The sequence below is a fragment of the Engraulis encrasicolus genome, chromosome 6 (assembly GCF_034702125.1).
Source record: "Engraulis encrasicolus isolate BLACKSEA-1 chromosome 6, IST_EnEncr_1.0, whole genome shotgun sequence".
NCBI lineage: Eukaryota > Metazoa > Chordata > Actinopteri > Clupeiformes > Engraulidae > Engraulis > Engraulis encrasicolus.
Genome location: NC_085862.1, coordinates 15,975,381 through 15,993,278, shown reverse-complemented (window position 1 = coordinate 15,993,278; position 17,898 = coordinate 15,975,381). Strand labels below are relative to the sequence as shown.

At 45.0% G+C, this 17,898-nt stretch overlaps 1 protein-coding gene across 1 annotated transcript in view; it reads right to left on the bottom strand.

The window, feature by feature from the left end:
• Nucleotides 1-15,182, bottom strand: part of znhit6 (zinc finger HIT-type containing 6) — a 46,767-nt gene extending 31,585 nt beyond the window's left edge. The window contains exons 1-5 of the mRNA XM_063200074.1: nt 14,964-15,182; nt 14,443-14,508; nt 9,724-9,830; nt 8,795-8,880; nt 7,901-8,004 (exon numbers count right to left, since the gene is read on the bottom strand). Coding sequence (XP_063056144.1) covers nt 7,901-8,004; nt 8,795-8,880; nt 9,724-9,830; nt 14,443-14,508; nt 14,964-15,067 — 467 coding nt within the window. The 5' untranslated portion in view covers nt 15,068-15,182. The remainder of the gene's footprint in view (nt 1-7,900; nt 8,005-8,794; nt 8,881-9,723; nt 9,831-14,442; nt 14,509-14,963) is intronic.
• Between the last annotated feature and the right edge of the window lie 2,716 nt (nt 15,183-17,898).

The following is a 17,898-nucleotide window of genomic DNA, read 5'->3' as shown; positions in this document are numbered from 1 at the left end:
TTGCAGTCCCTCTTTGTTTTATCTCTCCAGTCACCATTTTTTTGATTCTGCACAGCACAGCAATGGTAAAATCAGTCTGCGCGAGTACTGCTGTTGCTTGGGGGGGCTCGGAAGCATCCAGACCCTCCGAAGGGGGGAATGATGGGAAAAGTTTGAGAATCACTGCCGAGAGGTACCGCAATGTCAGACCGCAAGGTCAGCCCACACATCCAGCTGGGGAAGGCAGGAGGGAAATAATAAATAATAATAAAACGTGGACTGGACGACAAAACATAGTTGTGTGTTGCTTGGGTGTTCCCGAGGCAGGTCGGGGTGGGGGCGATGGGGGTCGCATTCTTATTGGGGCCTGCTGCGTTTCTTCACCGCCGCTACACATCTGCAGATATGGCATTACCTAAACCACTCGACACTGCTACGCTGGTTACATGGTGTTCCCTTCCTCTTCCCCTCCCCCCCAAATACACTCATCTCTAGGAAAGCGGGGATGAAACACCACACACAAATGCACACACACGCACACAGACACATGCACACTATCCACTGATTTACATGGCGATGAGAGAAGTTTCCTCTGTGGGGTTACGGTCATCAGACGAGTGCCGATTCTCTTACTTAGTGGCTTTTTTCACCGCTGTGCTGCTCCCCGGCTCACTGCACTTTCAAGATAAAAAAAACAAACTAAATACACAAATCATCACCCCACATTTCAAAACTTCAAGCCAACACCAACCGCCACATCATTAGAGGCGCAAGAGCAGAGATGCAGAAACGTATGTTAGGAAATCGAGCACGGTTGCTGGTCCTCCTCAGCAAAAAGAGTGAAAACACTTGAAGAGATGACAGATGCCTCATCCATGTGCTCTGGCCCGACCTAGTTCCTGCAAGCAATGTAACTAGGGCTGCGTCCAAATACTACAGTAAGCACTGCATCCTTACCAGAAGCTATCACTCAGCATCTTGACCAGTATCTTCTATGTATAAAGGCAGCCAAAAGAAGCACCATTCGGACACAATACATCACCGCCATTTACATGACCTTTGAATCGGATTGGTCACGCTAATGACCAATGACCATACAGTTGTCAGCCTCCCGCTGACTTCTAGGATGGTGAAGTAACCATTGTTTGCGTACTGCAAATATGATCGGATATAGAAAGTCACCCCAGTACAGTTTGCATCCTGGTTGAAAGCCTACTAAGGTATTCGGATGCACTACATAGTCGATTTCTTATTTTTTGCCTACTACATAGGAAGGCAGTGGGAACTATCGGTTGCAGCCCCGGAGAACTGCCATGTCATGTAAGGCCCCAGTGAGCCTTGCAGCTGCCACATGCGCCTCATGCTGTGGCCGTTATTAGAAACCAGCACCCCTTTGGATGCTTCAAAATTACAGGGTACTACTAGTACAGCGCAGAGGTGGCCAAAGTAGAAGTAGAAGTTGAAAAAAGCCAAAACTGCCATCATTTCCTTCCAACACAAGTCACTTCACTGAGTGACTGGTCAACAGTTCTGCGGTGGTTGGATCAAATTTGTTTTTTGTGTGTGTTTTTTTAAGGTTTTCCCAGTAACAACAATGTCAAGCCACCTCATTAGGTACATTGGCGTAACTGGTGTAACTGCTATGTAATAGCATGTGCTAGTGTTGTACTTACACCTTAAATTTACTTCTACTTTCACTTTGGACACCTCTGGTACTATGATAAAAAAAATTTGACTTTACCGTCTTGTGTCTGACATTAGGCAACATGAAAGCGAACCGCGCATGAGGGAGCCTGAACAACACTGAGAAAATAAAAGGAGAATCTGGAGAATTTAGTTGAAAAATGACTTGCATCCATTTTATAACATTTTGGGAAATGTACTTTGCAATCGGCATTCCATTGTATTGCAAAATGTATATTTAAAAAGCATGTTCTCAAAATATCGGAATGCCAAGAATTCATGCATGGATGAAAGGACATTGAACAGTAATTTTCAATAATAAAATACAAAAGTCAAAGAATGGCCTTTAAGTCATTTTGCAACCAAAGTCTTCATCTCTCAATCTCGCTGGACTCTGAAACACACAGACACACACAACAACAAACAGACAGCCAACACCAACCCAGAAGCCAGGCATATAAGGCCTTAAGACCCAGCCGACAACAATTACCTTTCTGCTTCTCTCTCTCTCTCTGGCAGTGTAAATGCGTAGCAAGAACATGTCGCTAACCATCTGCAGTCATTGGAATGAAAACATCTGCTTTTTATATAATGTACTTGGTACATTCTGAAAGCCATTTACGTCCTCAAGCAGCTTATCATGCATCCATCTTTCAATGGTACTGCACACAGGATGTCTGGTGAATGCTATTGCCTTGAGGTTCACTTGCACGACCCTTGGCATAGGTGGGCACAGCTCCTACGCAACCTACAAAGCTAGCAAGAGACGCGAGTTACAAAAGTGATACTGGGGACAATGAGATGCAGGAAAGGAATTTTCCTTGGAAAGGTAGCTTCTTCTGGGGAATAAGTACTGTCTCTTGGGGATGTGGTTCACTCAACAGGACATATTGTGAGGAGATTTTCCCAAGAAAACACAGTGCCAAGGAAACACATGGAAGCTTACTTTCGAGAACTTTTGAAATTCAGTGTTTTCAGTTCAGGTTTACAGATTGGAGAGAAAGCAAGTAGTGCTAGGCTCCAAACATCTTCCCTTCCAAACAAACAAAATTATTCTGACTCAATGTTTTAAATCAGCTGCCTGAAGTTGTTGTACAGTGCACAGCAATGTCACCTTGACAACATTAGTGGTTGAGAGACTCTGACATGTTTGTTGGGGCCATGGTCAAACAGCCACACACCCTTGGCACCAGACACGGTCATCTTACACTACTATTTCTGAGTATTCACTAAGTCAGACATCTGGGCATTTCTCACATTTTCACTAAAATCAGGCGCCCACAATACTTTTGGAGGAAAGCTCAGGATAATCGTAATTGAATTGCATAGGTTGGGTGTCTTATTTGAATGCAATTTGAATAGTGTAGTGCTAAACTCTGAAAAGTGGTAATGAATGAACATGGAGTTAAGTTGGTATTTGTGGAAATTGGGACTTGATTGGCAGCATAGGAAAATACCCTTACAAAAATCACTGTATGTGACATGTATTTCCCCACCGACGTTAATGTAAACAAAAACTTCAAACTAGACTGTGATCACAACACTTGTTTGTAAGCTTAGATATTCCATGTGATAGGGGAGAGCAATACTACAGTTGACCCCATTAAGTTTAGCAACTGTTTAAAGACATTAAGCTGAATGAATCATCTTCCTCCCATGGGCGCTAATGTAAATTACTTCCTCAATTTCAACATGGCAGTACTTTCACAACGCAATAGTGACGACCCGGCAATTTAGTAAAATGACTGCTGCCCAATGCCCAGCATCACTTATACTCCCTGTCCAATGCACTCCCATCCACTCACAGAGACACAAACACACATTTACACACCACATCACCGTAAGTGACTCACTGGTGCAATCGGATCTGGCCATTAAACTTTAAGTGGTACCTTGACCTTCTGAGTGTCACTCTCCACCATGTTTGTTGGGGCAATGGTCAAACAGTCATACTGCTGCCCAGTGTCCACCATTCCATTAGAATATCCTTCACACCCACCCCAGACACACACACAGACACACACACCACCATCAGTGACTCACGGGTGCAGTCTGATCTCCCCACCTAACTTTTAAAGTGTATTTCTGAACGTCAGTCACCACCACTATGTTTGTTGGGGCCAATGGCCAAACAGTCAGTCATGACCACACTCATCCACTGTCTGACATCTCTTACGATAGTACCCCTTGCATCCAGCCACACTACTCCCTCACACACACACACACACACACACACACACACACACACACACACACACACACACACACACACACACACACACACACACACACACACACACACACACACACACACACACACACACACACACACACACACACGTGCGATTGACCATTGTGCGCACGCACGCATGCACGCACGCACGCACGCACGCACACGCACACGCACACGCACACACACACACACACACGCACACACACACACACAGTGTCACGCTCAGTGATTCATTCGTGCAATATGATCTGACCATCAAGGTCTGTCTCTTGTTTATGCTTTCTTGACAGCACATTACACTACTCACCTTGGCCCATACACTTCTGTATGAACTCATTCAGGTCTTACTGCTCACTTTCCCTGATTTCACACACAGGCCTTTTACGTTTGATGACCTCGGTCAGTTCATTCACTCCTACTCTTTCCAGCATCCCTGCCTTACAAAGACAGAAGGCAGCAACTGCATTATTGGTGAACATGAGTTAATATTTTGGATGACATAGATCAAAATATAAAACAAAATAAAGCAATTGATCTGCAAAGAATTTGATAATATAAAGTAACAAAACTCTCACGTGTCAATAATGTACCTAAAACCCAGTTTGGCGCAGTTCGCAGTTACTGCCCTTTTGCTTTGTAGGGCAGATTAGCAGTATCATCAAACACATGAGAAGGAGAGAGTGGGAGAGGAGGGCAGAAGGGAAGGAGGGCAAAGCAGTGTACTGAAGGACAGAGAGAGAAGGGGAACTGGGTAGAGTGGAGGAGAGCAGAGGTGAAAGGAGAGGAGAGGAGCGTAGCAGTGACACAGCTGAAGGGAGCAGAGGGGAGCCGAGTTGAGAGGAAGAGAGGTGAGGGAAGAGAAGGAAAGGGGAGGAGAGCGGAGGAGAGTGAGGGGCAGCTGGGCAGAGTGGAGGGTAGCGAAGGGGAGAGGATGGGAGCCCAGGAGAGCTGAAAGGAGCTGAGGGGAGCAGAGGAATGAGTGGACAAGAGTAGAGGGGAGTGGAGAGGAGTGGAGTGGAGAGGTGACACAGTTGAGGAGAGCAAATGGGAAGCTGAGTTGAGTAGAGGGGAGCAGAGTGGAGAGGAGCAGAGGAGAGTGGAGGAGAGCTGAGGGGAGTGGAGGGAAATGGAGTGCAGTGGAGGGAATAGAGTGGAGGGGAGCGGTGACACAGTTGATGGTGTGGAGGGGAGCAAGGGGGAGAGGAGGAGAGCAGAGGGAGCCGAGCATGGTGGAAGGGAGCGGTGACACAGTCAAGGGTGTGCCCCTAAAGACAATGTGCTCATTCACACTCTGCAGGCCCTGATTGACACCGCACCTCCTCAGCAGACATGACACAGTGTCGCCACTCGGAGCCCCGAAATTGAATGCAGCATTTCCCTGCCGCACCTCCTTTTTTTGCTGGTAAGTGTGTTTCTTTTCCTAGGCAAAAATATGGATTCTTCCATCCAGGAACACAAGGGAGTCACACCCAACCATCCACACACACCTCATCAAGTGCCTGCTGCCCTGAGAACCGGCAGGACTGGAGCACCAGTACAAATAATAACTTAAATAATAATAATAATAATAATAATAATAAGCACCAATAAAGCGCGGCAGGATGTGGTGGATACAGTGATGTGGAAATGGAAAGATGAATATTACAATCATAACAGTTTGGAATGCCAACGTGTGGACATTCCATCCATACGGACAATGGGGGGTAGAGGGCAAAATGTGGGAGGGCTGTTGGGGGAACGGGGGGTACAGGGGGGCCGGCAGGAAGTGAGAACGACGTTGCCACGGCAACGCAACAACACGGGCGCAAAAACACACGCCAAGTTATCTTTAGGGGTAAAAAGAGGGGAGGGAGGGAGGGAGGAGTGGGAAGGTGTTGGAGGGTGCTGTGCAGGCAGGAGTCAGGTCCACGAGCGAGGAATCAGCACGCCGTCGTAAAAGTTACAAGCTGTCGCTGCCATTATTAACCCTAAGAGGAGTGTGCGAGCAGCATCCTAAAAGCTCAGATTTATATACCTGACAACTTTATGACCTCGAGCAGCTGCTCCAAAAAAAACCTTCCCTTCCCTTCCCCTTCCCCACCGCCTTGCATCATTTGTGGTAAACTGCATTTCTCCAGCCACATGTGGACACGTGTGTGAATGTGCATGTGCGTGGGTGTACAGTCTATACATGTCACTGTCACCTTTCCCCCACACGTCAGACCTGACAACAAAGGAGGAGTAGACATGACATTGTGGTGAAAACACTTCAGTGCTGTAATGGATAAATGACATTACTACTGAGATGGATAACTTCTATTACTACTGTAATGGATGACATTACTACTTTGTGTAATGGCCTTTGATGTGAGGTAATGTTAAAATGCATAAATAAATAAACAAATAAATAAAATCACAGCGTGCCTAAAATACTTTGACAAAATGAGTGACCCACTAAGGTCACATGTATAGTAATGCATTATAAGGTTGTACCGTGGATTTGTTTCTCTATTCACAATGTGATGTCTGGTCAAGATCTCTTATAAAGGGTGACCCTAACAACCTCCGCTGATGAGGATGCATAGAAGAGAGGAGAGGAGAGGAGAGGAGAGGAGAGGAGAGATGAGAGGAGGGGAGGGGAGAGGAGGGGAGAGGAGAGGACAGGAGAGGACAGGAGAGAAGAGGAGAGGAGAGGACAGGAAATGACAGGAGAGGAGAGGACATGAGAGGAGAGGACATGAGAGGAGAGGAGAGGAGAGGAGAGGACAGGAGAGAAGAGGACAGGAGAGAAGAGGACAGGAGAGAAGAGGAGAGGCAGAGTGTATAGAGGACAGGAGAAGAGAGGGGAAAAGGAGTGGAAGAGAAGAAGAAACAGGAGGAGTGGAGAGGAGAAAAGGAGAGAAGAGAAAAGGAAGATAGAGGAGAGGAGAGCATAGGAGAGGCAGAGGGCAGAGAGTAGAGGAGAGAGGAAAGAGGAAGAGAGAGGAGATGAGAGGAGATGCAGAGCATGGAGAGGGGAGGAGAGGAGAGGAGAGAGGAGACAGTGAGCGGCTCAGTTGAACTGCCGTGAACTTTAGCAAGGGCGACACCATGTGGCAGCCCTGCATGCCTTTCTGCTCATCTTCTGCTTCTCTTCTTCCTTCTCCTACCCTTACCCATCCCATCCTCCCATGCTCCTGGCTGCAGGGACTTCTGTCAGGGAGGTCCTGTTAGGTTGTAAGTTTGCGATCGGAGTGGCGTTTTGAAATGTGAGACGTGTTGTAAGACAGGCACACGTGAAATACACATTGCATGAGAGCACAGTGGCTCAGTGGGGCTAAGGTGATGTATCGTTGCACCAGAGATTTGGGTTCAATTCTGACCCGAGGTGCCTGATCCGACCCCATCGTTCGCTCATATTCATTTCTTGTCACACTATCTTACTATTCTGTCCACATGAAGGTATAAAATTCCCAAAAATATCTTCACAAAGTGAATGTCACATGACTCGACGTGGCGTGACATGAGCAGCAGGCCACCTTTACTGTGATTAAGAGGAGCTGCCCATTGCAGCGCAGAGCAGCCAGACAAAAACACGCTAGCCAATTAAAACAACATGATCGGGAGAAGATGCCCTGGCTCCGGCTTGCAGCAGCACATGAGAATGTGGACTATGTAAGCACATCCCTGTGGTGTTTCCTAAAGAATATTGCTCTGTAGGAAAAATACTCTTCTGTAAAAGATAAATAAATAAACTAAACTGGTGACACTCGTTTTGTCTTTCTGTTTCCGAGTTACAGCGCAGATTAAAACTGGGTTATGGGTCTTACGTGTTGAGGTAAAAGGTGGAGGGGATGTACCTTACTTGATGTATGTCTTTCATTATGTATAACTGTTAAAGTAACACTTAAGTGACACTAACAGCAGGAGGTGTGACCAATCTGTCATTACTGACAGGGAGGTCACACCTCCACAACAACATTAAAGCACGTCACGCATCAACATGTGTATGCATCTTACTTTTGGCCGATAATGTATGCATCTTACTTGTTGTGGAAGAAGGTGGAGTTCTCCTTCCGCTTGGTGAAGCTCCTGGGCAGGATCTTCAGGGTGATCTTGGCCTTGCTGGCCTGCTTTGGCAGCTTGTGGACCTGCCGGTGGAAAACCACAACACCTCATTCCACCCTCTGCTGTTCACACCACTACCAAAATGGCAACGCCACATCACGATTTGGATATTTCATTTTGGCATTCTATCAAAACACAACCTGTTTGATCGTTATTACAGCAAAGTATCAAATCATGCAGTTCCTGATCACGTCACATCCAAGTTTCATGGGTTTGTCAAAACATAGCAGTCTCGCAAAGGCTTTGATAGTCATCGGGACATACGGAAGGACTTCGGAACTTAACTGCCATCACCGTTGTGCAGTATGAAGCTGATATACTATACTATCCAGTGAGGTACACTGGGCTAAACATTAGAAGGTGGCAAAATTGCTTGATGATAATGAAATTCACAATGAAAGCTTTGCCAGCTTCTGGACCTGCCGGTGGAAAACACACCACCTCATTCCACCCTCTGCTGTTTACACTACTCTCTCAAGCAGTGATTGCCTTCCACCTCATGAATCTGCTTGTGAATGTATATAGTGTAACTTGTACATGTGAAGAGGAAATAAAATTCTATTCTTTTCTATAAAGCACCCGCTGCTTAAAAAAGGCCAATTCCAATCTGAGAGACATATCATACCCAGGCCACAATATGTTTGAACTGCTACCATCCAGCAGTAGATGCAAGTCCATGAAAAGAAACAACTAAATTATTCTACCAACATATCATTTCATATCTACAGCATGAATGCGGATGTGTATCCGTGTATGGCTGCTAAATGTGTGTGAGGGTGTGTGAGGTATGTCTTTGTATGTGGCCTGTCTTACCCTCTGGTTATGATGGGGGTGCTGTGTGAGGACATCTCTGGTGGTGCTGTCTGCCAGTCGCCCCGTCTCCTCAAGAAACCTGTAGTCTGAGGAATCAAACACACACACGCACGCGCGCGCACACACACGCGCGCACACACACACACGATACATCCTCAATAACTCGGTAGTCTGGGGACACACACACAAACACATACGGAAGGCAAAATGGCAACAGGACACTGACGTAATGCATTCCTCTACATATCTGTAGATTGCATTGTTCACATTACGCTTTAGCTAATGCTCATATCCAGAAAAAACTTCCTATAGGTAGAGGGAACAAGTCACTCTAGATGACATGCCTGCTGCTCAGTGTAATGTAATGTAAAAGGGACCAGCGGGATAAACGCACTGACCTACAAAGGCAAATTAACTATGGCAACACTGAAACTGAGAAAAAGGCCTTCAAAGTAATGGCATCGGGTTTGATTTTGTAGTTACTACAAATCTGACATTGCAATATCTCTAAAACGGGACACATTTGTACCATACTTGTTGGCCACGACTCGAGATAAAGGAGGTCTTATGAAGACTATTTTCAGAATAGTGAAAATGTGCAGTCAAGGGGGGCGCCGTGGCGCAGCGCGCTAAGCCCCCCACATTTCCGGCCGGGGTCATTTCCCGATCCTCCCCTGTCTCTCTGTCCCATTCGCTTCCTGTCACCATCTTCAACTGTCCTGTCAAATAAAGGCATAAAAGCCCCTAAAAATATATTAAAAAAAAAAAAAAAGAAAGAAAGAAAATGTGCAGTCACTACACTTTGCCTTTGTAATGCTGCGCCACACGACCCACTCGTGCTCGTTCTGCACCAGGCGCACGTGCAAGGCCTGCTTGCCCACTCAACACTAACAGCTTGATGAACAGCGGGCGTGAGCGCATGACCTTACCGTTGAGTAGATTGATCTCATCGAACTCAGAGAGCCGCACGAAGGCGGTTTTATCTCGAAGGCCACTGCATCCTGTCTCCACTTTGTGCTTCTTCACACATACCAAACTGGGGAGAGAGCAGAGAGCACATGTCAGCACCACAGCAATTCCAGGGAAATCATTCCTTCTGGTAGAAAAACAGAAAACACATTCTCTCTCTCTGTCTCTTTCTCTCTCTCTCACACACATACTCGCTCACTCTCAGGCCCCAAGCGCTCACACGCTGCACACCATCACTCCACCTCATGAAAACCTGACACATGGGTCACTTCGGCCAAATGCAACAACACTGAATGAAAAAAGCAACTCTGCCAGTAATGCTCATCCCATTTGTGACACTACTGTACCTTGTCACATGTTTCTGTAATTTACCCAAAACTGGCACCTACTTTCAACCCTCCCCAAACACAAACACACACCCACACCCACACACACACACACACACGAAGCTAAGGCCATATGTGATGGCACTTTATCACATACCTCTATGATTATTATTACATTATCATAACACCCCCACTCCCCAGTCTTTCTCTCTCACACACACCCACACCCACACTTACGTATGATCGTAAGATATTAAGACCATATGTGATGACACCTGGTCACATGGCTCTGCTTGACTTTGACCTGCTCCAAGCCTCTTATGGAAGGCAGGCAGACAAGCGCGACCTCAAACAGCACCCTGTTCAGTGTCAGGCTGCACTGTGGAGGTGTATACAATGATCCGATTTGTATCGATGCATTAATCCTACAGCTGACAATATGATTAATGCATGTATCCCCAACAGAATCGATCGATCCTTATTTGGTTACTTTTTTTTGTCGCACTTGTTTTGTAAGGCATTTTATTTTGTTAATGCAGTAACGATAAAGCTGACTGTAATAATAACAATGTTTCTCAAATAAAATGGAAATATTACAGCTTTCGTTATTTTTTTAATTTTTTTTCTTATCCTGTAAGGTAAAAATATGAAGCACTGACCTGAATCGAACCGAATCGTGTGGCCTTCTTCAGTATCGAAAAAATAATCAAATCATTGGCTTGAGAAATCAATATCGAATCGAATCGCCACAAAGGCTCTGATTTACACCACTGATTAACCTCCCTGCTATGAAGTCTCATACTGATGGTCATGTGCATAGACTGTCATTCATGCCAAATCAACATGGAACACACATATGCCTGTGAGTACTAACACACACACACACACACACACACACACACACACACACACACACACACACACACACACACACACACACACGCGCCCACGCCCACAAAGGGTGTGATGCATGAGTTTCTAACTTTTCATCCCTGTGACTGTAACTTCGGGACTGTGACAATTTCAAGCTTCAATTGCCAAATTCAATCTTTCCTTACCTTGAAACTATGGAAAATGGCATTATACTTTGAAAGACCACCTTGAAGGAGGATGCTGTTTACACATGAAGTTTCATTCAGGAAAATCAGCATATGAAATATTCAATGAACTGCCTTTAGAATGGGGACACCACTTTTTCAGCTTTCCAGTGCTGGTGGTAATAACATTGACCTAGGTCTCCACGTCTACGGCCCAAAAGAATGTAAAATCTGTGTGAGAGAGAGAGAGAGAGAGAGAGAGAGAGAGAGAGAGAGAGAGAGAGAGAGAGAGAGAGAGAGAGAGAGAGAGAGAGTGCGTGTGTGTGTGTGTGTGTGTGTGTGTGTGTGTGTGTGTGGCGGGGGTAGCATTAATGGGCCTAATCACGAAAGGAATTCATAAACACACAGGAGGAGTAGGGAGTAGGGCTATGGGGCTCTAGACCAGCGGTTCTCAAAAGGGGCTCCACAGCCCCCTAGGGGGCATTAGAGAGCCCTTGAGGGGTGTTGAGAAGGAGGCAGAATGATGAAGCAGCTACATTAGAATGGTGTTAGGGAGCTTATGTAGAAATAGACAGCACATCAACAAGCCCATACCACACATGGCTGCCAAATAACCTCTGGGTCTCTGGGCCTATAAAGGTCATAGGTCAGGAGCTCTGTGGAACAGGTGAGGCACCTGATCACACGCTGAGGCCTGTTTGGCCGGCGTTAGGGCTGGTATACTCCACTGAAGTGTTCCCAGATTTTTTAGATAACTTGGGAGTCGAATTTTGGATTTACTTGGGTGTCTGTGGACCAGCACTGTGGAACTTTTGGTATTTTTTTGCATTTGTGTGGGCTTTCCCCCTTCTTATGCACTTGGAGGAGAGCCAGTTTGGAGTGGGCTCAGGCTGCTCCATCAAAGGAAGGTGTCTGCTTGCGGTGACCCAGGCACAGGAAGAAGGTAAGTTAGTTTGACCCCTCCACCCGCACCCAACATTAGTTTCTTACATGCCTGCCTATTGCCACGTTAATGCATATGTTGGGGATGTTAGTGAGGGATCTAGCATAATCCCCTACTAATAGACATATTCAGTTACATTACATTACACTTAGCTGACGCTTTTTAACCAAAGGGACAAACAGTTATTTACAGGGTATTGGTTTCAGTCCTGGGAGCAATGTAAAAATACGTCTAATAATGCCTAATAATGTTTTAGAGCACACTTATGTTAACATGTAAAAGGTACACAGAAACAGACATGAAAATATTACCTATGTTATTAGGCTGTGCTTTTTTCATCATCTTAATCATGATGATGTTGTGGTGAATGGTGTAGGGGGCATTGGCAAGCTCATGATGTGGTCTGGTGGTGGTGGTGGTGGGGGGGGGGGGGGGGTCTTTGTTAAAAAAAGGTTGAGAACCACTGCTCCGGACCATGCATGGGTCACCGCACACACCACCACACACAGCTATCTGCTGGACCTTGTCCAAGCCTACATCATTCATCTCCAATACAGTGCACTCGTTTCAGGCACTCGCTGAAAGTTTAAAAATATTTGGCAAGACCCCTGGCGTGGAGCTTATCTCCACATACTTGTTGCTGAAAAATGCTACAGGAGCCCCCGGACAATAGGGGAAAACCATGACAAAAATGCAGCAGCAAGGCTCTGCTATTTGGTTTGTGGGTTAAGGGCTTCTCTTTTTTTAATCTCATTCCACAGGTGCACTGTTGACATCTCATACTCGTGCAGTGGTGTGCAAAGTCAGTCCTTGTAGACTGCCGGAGAGACGCAGAGAGGGTGAGGCTCACTTGTCTTGCTTTACACAATCAGGGGAGTCGACAGAGGGGGACAAAGGGGTCACTTGTCTCGGGCCCAGGGAGACAAGAGGTACATAATTGAGTAACGCTTTACTTTACGGTACAGTATTTACTGTCGTGTACTTTCTGCATAACAACAGGGTAACCGACATAAGTTACATGGTATGTAACGGTAAAAAGGGGGTAATTACAAAGTAAATACTATGTTATACACATCTCAAGAATTACTATGAAACTACTTTGTATTTTCTAACCATCTAATCATCAAACTTCTCTCTGTTACCCTGTTGTTACCCAATTAATGGTATTTACTTTGTAATTACCCCCTTTTTAATCATTACATACCATGTAACTTCTCTCTGTTACCCTGTTGTTACCCAGAAAGTACACAGTAATTACATATGATAACTGTACCGTAAAGTAAAGCGTTACCCATAATTGAATCCTTATTACATATTTGGTTTGGGGCCCTTTCAGATGTCTTTGTCCCGTGCCCAGCCAGAGCTGTCGGCGGCTCTGTAAAATATTTCTATTCAATATTAAGCTGCTGGTGAATCTATAGTGATTGCCTGACAGTTTGACACAGTTGACTAATACATAACACTTGGCTGATACGTATTATCCAAGTGTGTTCCAGTTATTTGGGTATATGGGGGAACTCACCCTGGAGTAAGGAACGTGTAGATGCCTTGCTCAAAAGCCCTTCAGCTACGGATGAACCTGCATGCTTCCCAGTGGAATGCAATTTGAACCAGAGACCCTCTGTTACCAAACACCAACACTCTAAACTATTACATATGTCTTTCTCAAAACCTTGGAATGAGGTATCCCTAAAGGGTTTTTTACCTACTATTACACAACTAAGAGCAGACTTCAAGATGTTAAAACATTTCAAGATAGCCGACGTGTGTGAATGCACCAGCTATAAATCCTTTCAGCAGCTCACGCCAGGACTAGACAGCACTGGTGCAGGGACAAGGCACACACCATCTTTAAATCAATCAAAAAACAAGTGGATATGAATAACAGCCATGGACTGGTCCGATCAAAACATACAAAGGAACAATACTAGACTTTCCTTTCTGGCACTCTCCACAAACTTGAGCAGCGAAAAACCCGAAGCAACACGGTCAAGTGGGCTAACACATGTCTCGCTGATGTACGGCAGGCCATCCTTCATGTAAAGACTTCTGTGCTGTCTTCTAACTATTCTTCTAGGAACTGGTGAAGTGAGTGTGGAGACCCCCAGCCATGCCAATTGGCACTTCATTATAAGCATACCCGGCTTATTTCAATGTCTGAAATAAAATGTGCATTCTAGGAATGGACATGTTGTACGTCAGCAAAAGAGATCATCTGAGCCATAAATTAGGCAAAAGACTAGAGCCCAGTCAGTGCGTGCGTGTGTGTGTGTGTGTGTGTGTGTGTGTGTGTGTGTGTGTGTGTGTGTGTGTGTGTGTGTGTGTGTCATGAAAGTGCAGACAGCAGAGAGTTGTTCCCGAATCCAGACTTACCTACAACTGTGGGTCATGCATCCAGGGCAGCGGTATCTCGCCTCCTCTGTGTCACACATACCACATCTGTTGAGAATGGCAACATAAACACGATGTTACTGATTTGATGATGAGGAAGACTGACAGAGAAGATAATGCATGTGTGTGAAATATTCCCCAATATTTAACTTGGGTGAAATATGGCTTGTCGACCATAACGCAACTTCTCGAGTGTATTCTGTCATGCATAGCCTGCCTGGTAGAGCAATGCAGTGGGGCAGAATTACATTGCATCAAATTGACACGTTGAAATCACTGTGGATACATGCAGAGAACTGCGGCTGTGATGTAGTAGGCCTAGGTGTCAACACGTCTCCAGAGATAGCTAATGTTTATGTAGGCCTATATGTATCTTTATCACATCAAGAACATGAACATTTCCCCTAGCTCCATTTCCGCGCTTTCGCCGACCAAAATAGGTCAAATAGCTCCCAGAATCGTCCCTTGCTAAGCGGACGTTTTACCTGTATCACTTGAATTACCTTATCAGAGATATCTTTCGTTTCTTTCCTTTTTCGCTCATGTCAGCTGGCGAGTCCCACTGGGCAGAAACCTCCGTCTTTGTTGGAATGATCAAAGTTTCCATAATTCAGGACAGACTATGTATAGAATGTAACAGAGCAAATGAAACAGAGCAAAACTTAAAGGTAAAACTGTTTCGATAACAGCAACATCCACAAGTACACTCACTGCACGTGGAAATGCAGATGCCGTAACTCGATTCGTGTTGACTTTTGCGACAGTTGAGTTTGCTTTGCAGAGTTGCTCAGATACCAGTAGCGCACCCTGGTGTTTGGACAGCTGAACTTCTATTATGGACTAGCAATGCAGCCAAAAAAATACTAATGGTAGGCCTAATGTCTGTTTAATTTGGAAGTCATTTAGGTCAGAAAGCAACATGTCAATTGGTAAATAAAATATTTCACATGCGATGTATGAGACAGCAACAGAAGTAGAATGTCTGAGTTTGTACAGTAGGCCTAACTTATCTAATTATGTTATGTTATATTATTAATAAAACATGACTTTTTAAATAGGCTGTCTGTCTCAAACATATGACAAGTTTCAAATGCACCACTTCGAGTAGTGCTTGACAGTACTTTGAAACATTTATCAAAGCTAGGGTGATAATGCCAACAAGAAGTCTCTCCTTACACCTGGTTATTATTTGATATGCCAATTTCCAAGGTAACAAACAAACAGACCTTACCTTGCTCATAATCCAACTTCGCTTCATTCAGGGCCTACGCAAATCTCCCCCACCCTGCTCTGGCATGGAGTATGCAACAATGCTTTATGAAGTCCAGTCTTCCAGAAGAATGTGAGGATAGGATTTCAAGTTGATAAATTACTTTGAAAGAAAAAGAATGCAGCACTATATTTCAGAAAAGCTGTCATGATGAACTTGATGCAGAGACATAACATCTGAAGAAATTTGGATCAACAGTTGAACACATGCATGCATGAGGACCATGGCTGTAACTGGTAGAATAATAGCATGAACTGCAATTGGAATTCAAACTGAAAGTCAGATGCCAAAAATGTGAATGCTGGATAGAATTTATCGTGTTGATGTGATATGAAGGAGATGGATAGAACATCACAGTGCTTCTGTAAATCTGACCGACATTTCTGTTTTGCACTTCCTCCTTGATAGGATATGTCATAAAATCATGGTCCCGGCCCTGCTGTGGCCTAACAATGGGGCACTGGGTTATTGCGCTGGCGACCCGGGTCCAATTCTGGCCCGGGTCATCTGCAGATCCTCCCTCTTCTCCGTGTGGAACTTCCAGCTGCCTTACTACTAGGCTATAGGCTATTCATCGGGGCATTATTGTCAAGCGCTTGATCGTCAAGCATTTGTAGATGATGATGTAGAACATTGTGGAAAAAAAACTTCCAAAAAAACTGTTTTCAAAAAGGGCATTTGTTGTCGAACAACAGAGCAAAGGGGCAGGTGCTTCAGAACCACCTTGTCCCTATCTGTGCACACCTATGGTAACCAATGCTCTCTAAATAACTGTAAGTCACTTTCGATAAAAGCGTCAGCGAAGTAATAATAATAATAATAATACTTTCGTTTTATATAGCGCCTTTCAAAACACCCAAGGACGCTTCACAGAGTGTTGTGTTGGAAAGTGTGAGTGTGTGTGCGCGTCAATGTGTGAGCGTGTGTGTGAATGCATGTAAGTGAAAGTGCTTGTGGAACTAGCAGCCAAAAGCCTCCAGGAAGATATGTGTCTTAAGGTGTTGCTTAAACATGGCCAGTGAAGGGGCATTCTGGACGTGGTCGGGCAGATTGTTCCAAAGAATGGGAGCAGCAACATGGAAGGCTCTGTCACTGCTGGCCTTGAGCCTGGTACGAGGGACGAAGTGTAATGTAATGTAATGTATTCCATGAAGGGCTTCTGGTCACTAAACAAAAGAGCCAACGTTCCCAGTGTGAAAGGCAGTATATGCCCACTACCATGGCCACACTATCACATTGCCTCCCCCTTTAGGAGTCCTGAATACTCCACACACTCATGCCCCTAACATAGTTCCCCCAGTACCATACTTCTCCCATCCTGGATGGCCTAAAAGCCATGTCCATGCTTTGCCGATTATTGGGGTCTCTTACCATGCTTCACCTATTGTATCACCAGAAGCAGGCCTCTAAATTAACTTTGTTCATCACCAGCAACTATGGCTAGTAGTCAAACATATGTACACTCACAACCAGTAAAATTGGCTAGTAAGTTGTGAACAGCCAAACTGAGTCTTCATCAGCATTTGGCCGGTGTGCGGTGGGTGTTCATAACTGGATCACCAGCTGAGGTCCCTTGGTTTGTGAACACTGCTGGACACACCTCCAATGGCCTCATGACAAGCCATTCCGTTCCTGAGAAGGAGAGTAGTGTTCCTTTATTGGGGATTTGAACCCAGGCCTGTCAAACCAAACTGGGGATCTGACCCCGACACCTAAAGTCCCAGACTTATGAGCATGACAGCCAGAGTCCACAAACTGGTGAAGTCATGAAATTTGACATCCATGCAGGCCCTTGCACTGTTCTGATATTTTGACTCTTTCAATGAAACACACTGCCGACTCATTGGCTACCTGAAACCCAATGCTTTCCAAAATAAATGTTTTTCCAATTCGAATCAGCAGTAGTTACGTAAATAAGGAATCAACTGATGGCCGGTTTAAATGTTAGTTGAGCACACAAATCATATTGCATACAAATACAGTTCACAATGGGAAATTATTTCACAATTGCCTTTCAAATGCCTTTCATATGTCAGAAGTGTTGCATCCATTTACTGTATGACTGAAGGAACAGCTGATCCTGTTGGTAAACAAAACTACAAGCCGCAAAAAGAACTACTTTGGGATTAAAACATTTTTATTTTGTCAACTCATTTCATATTTACATT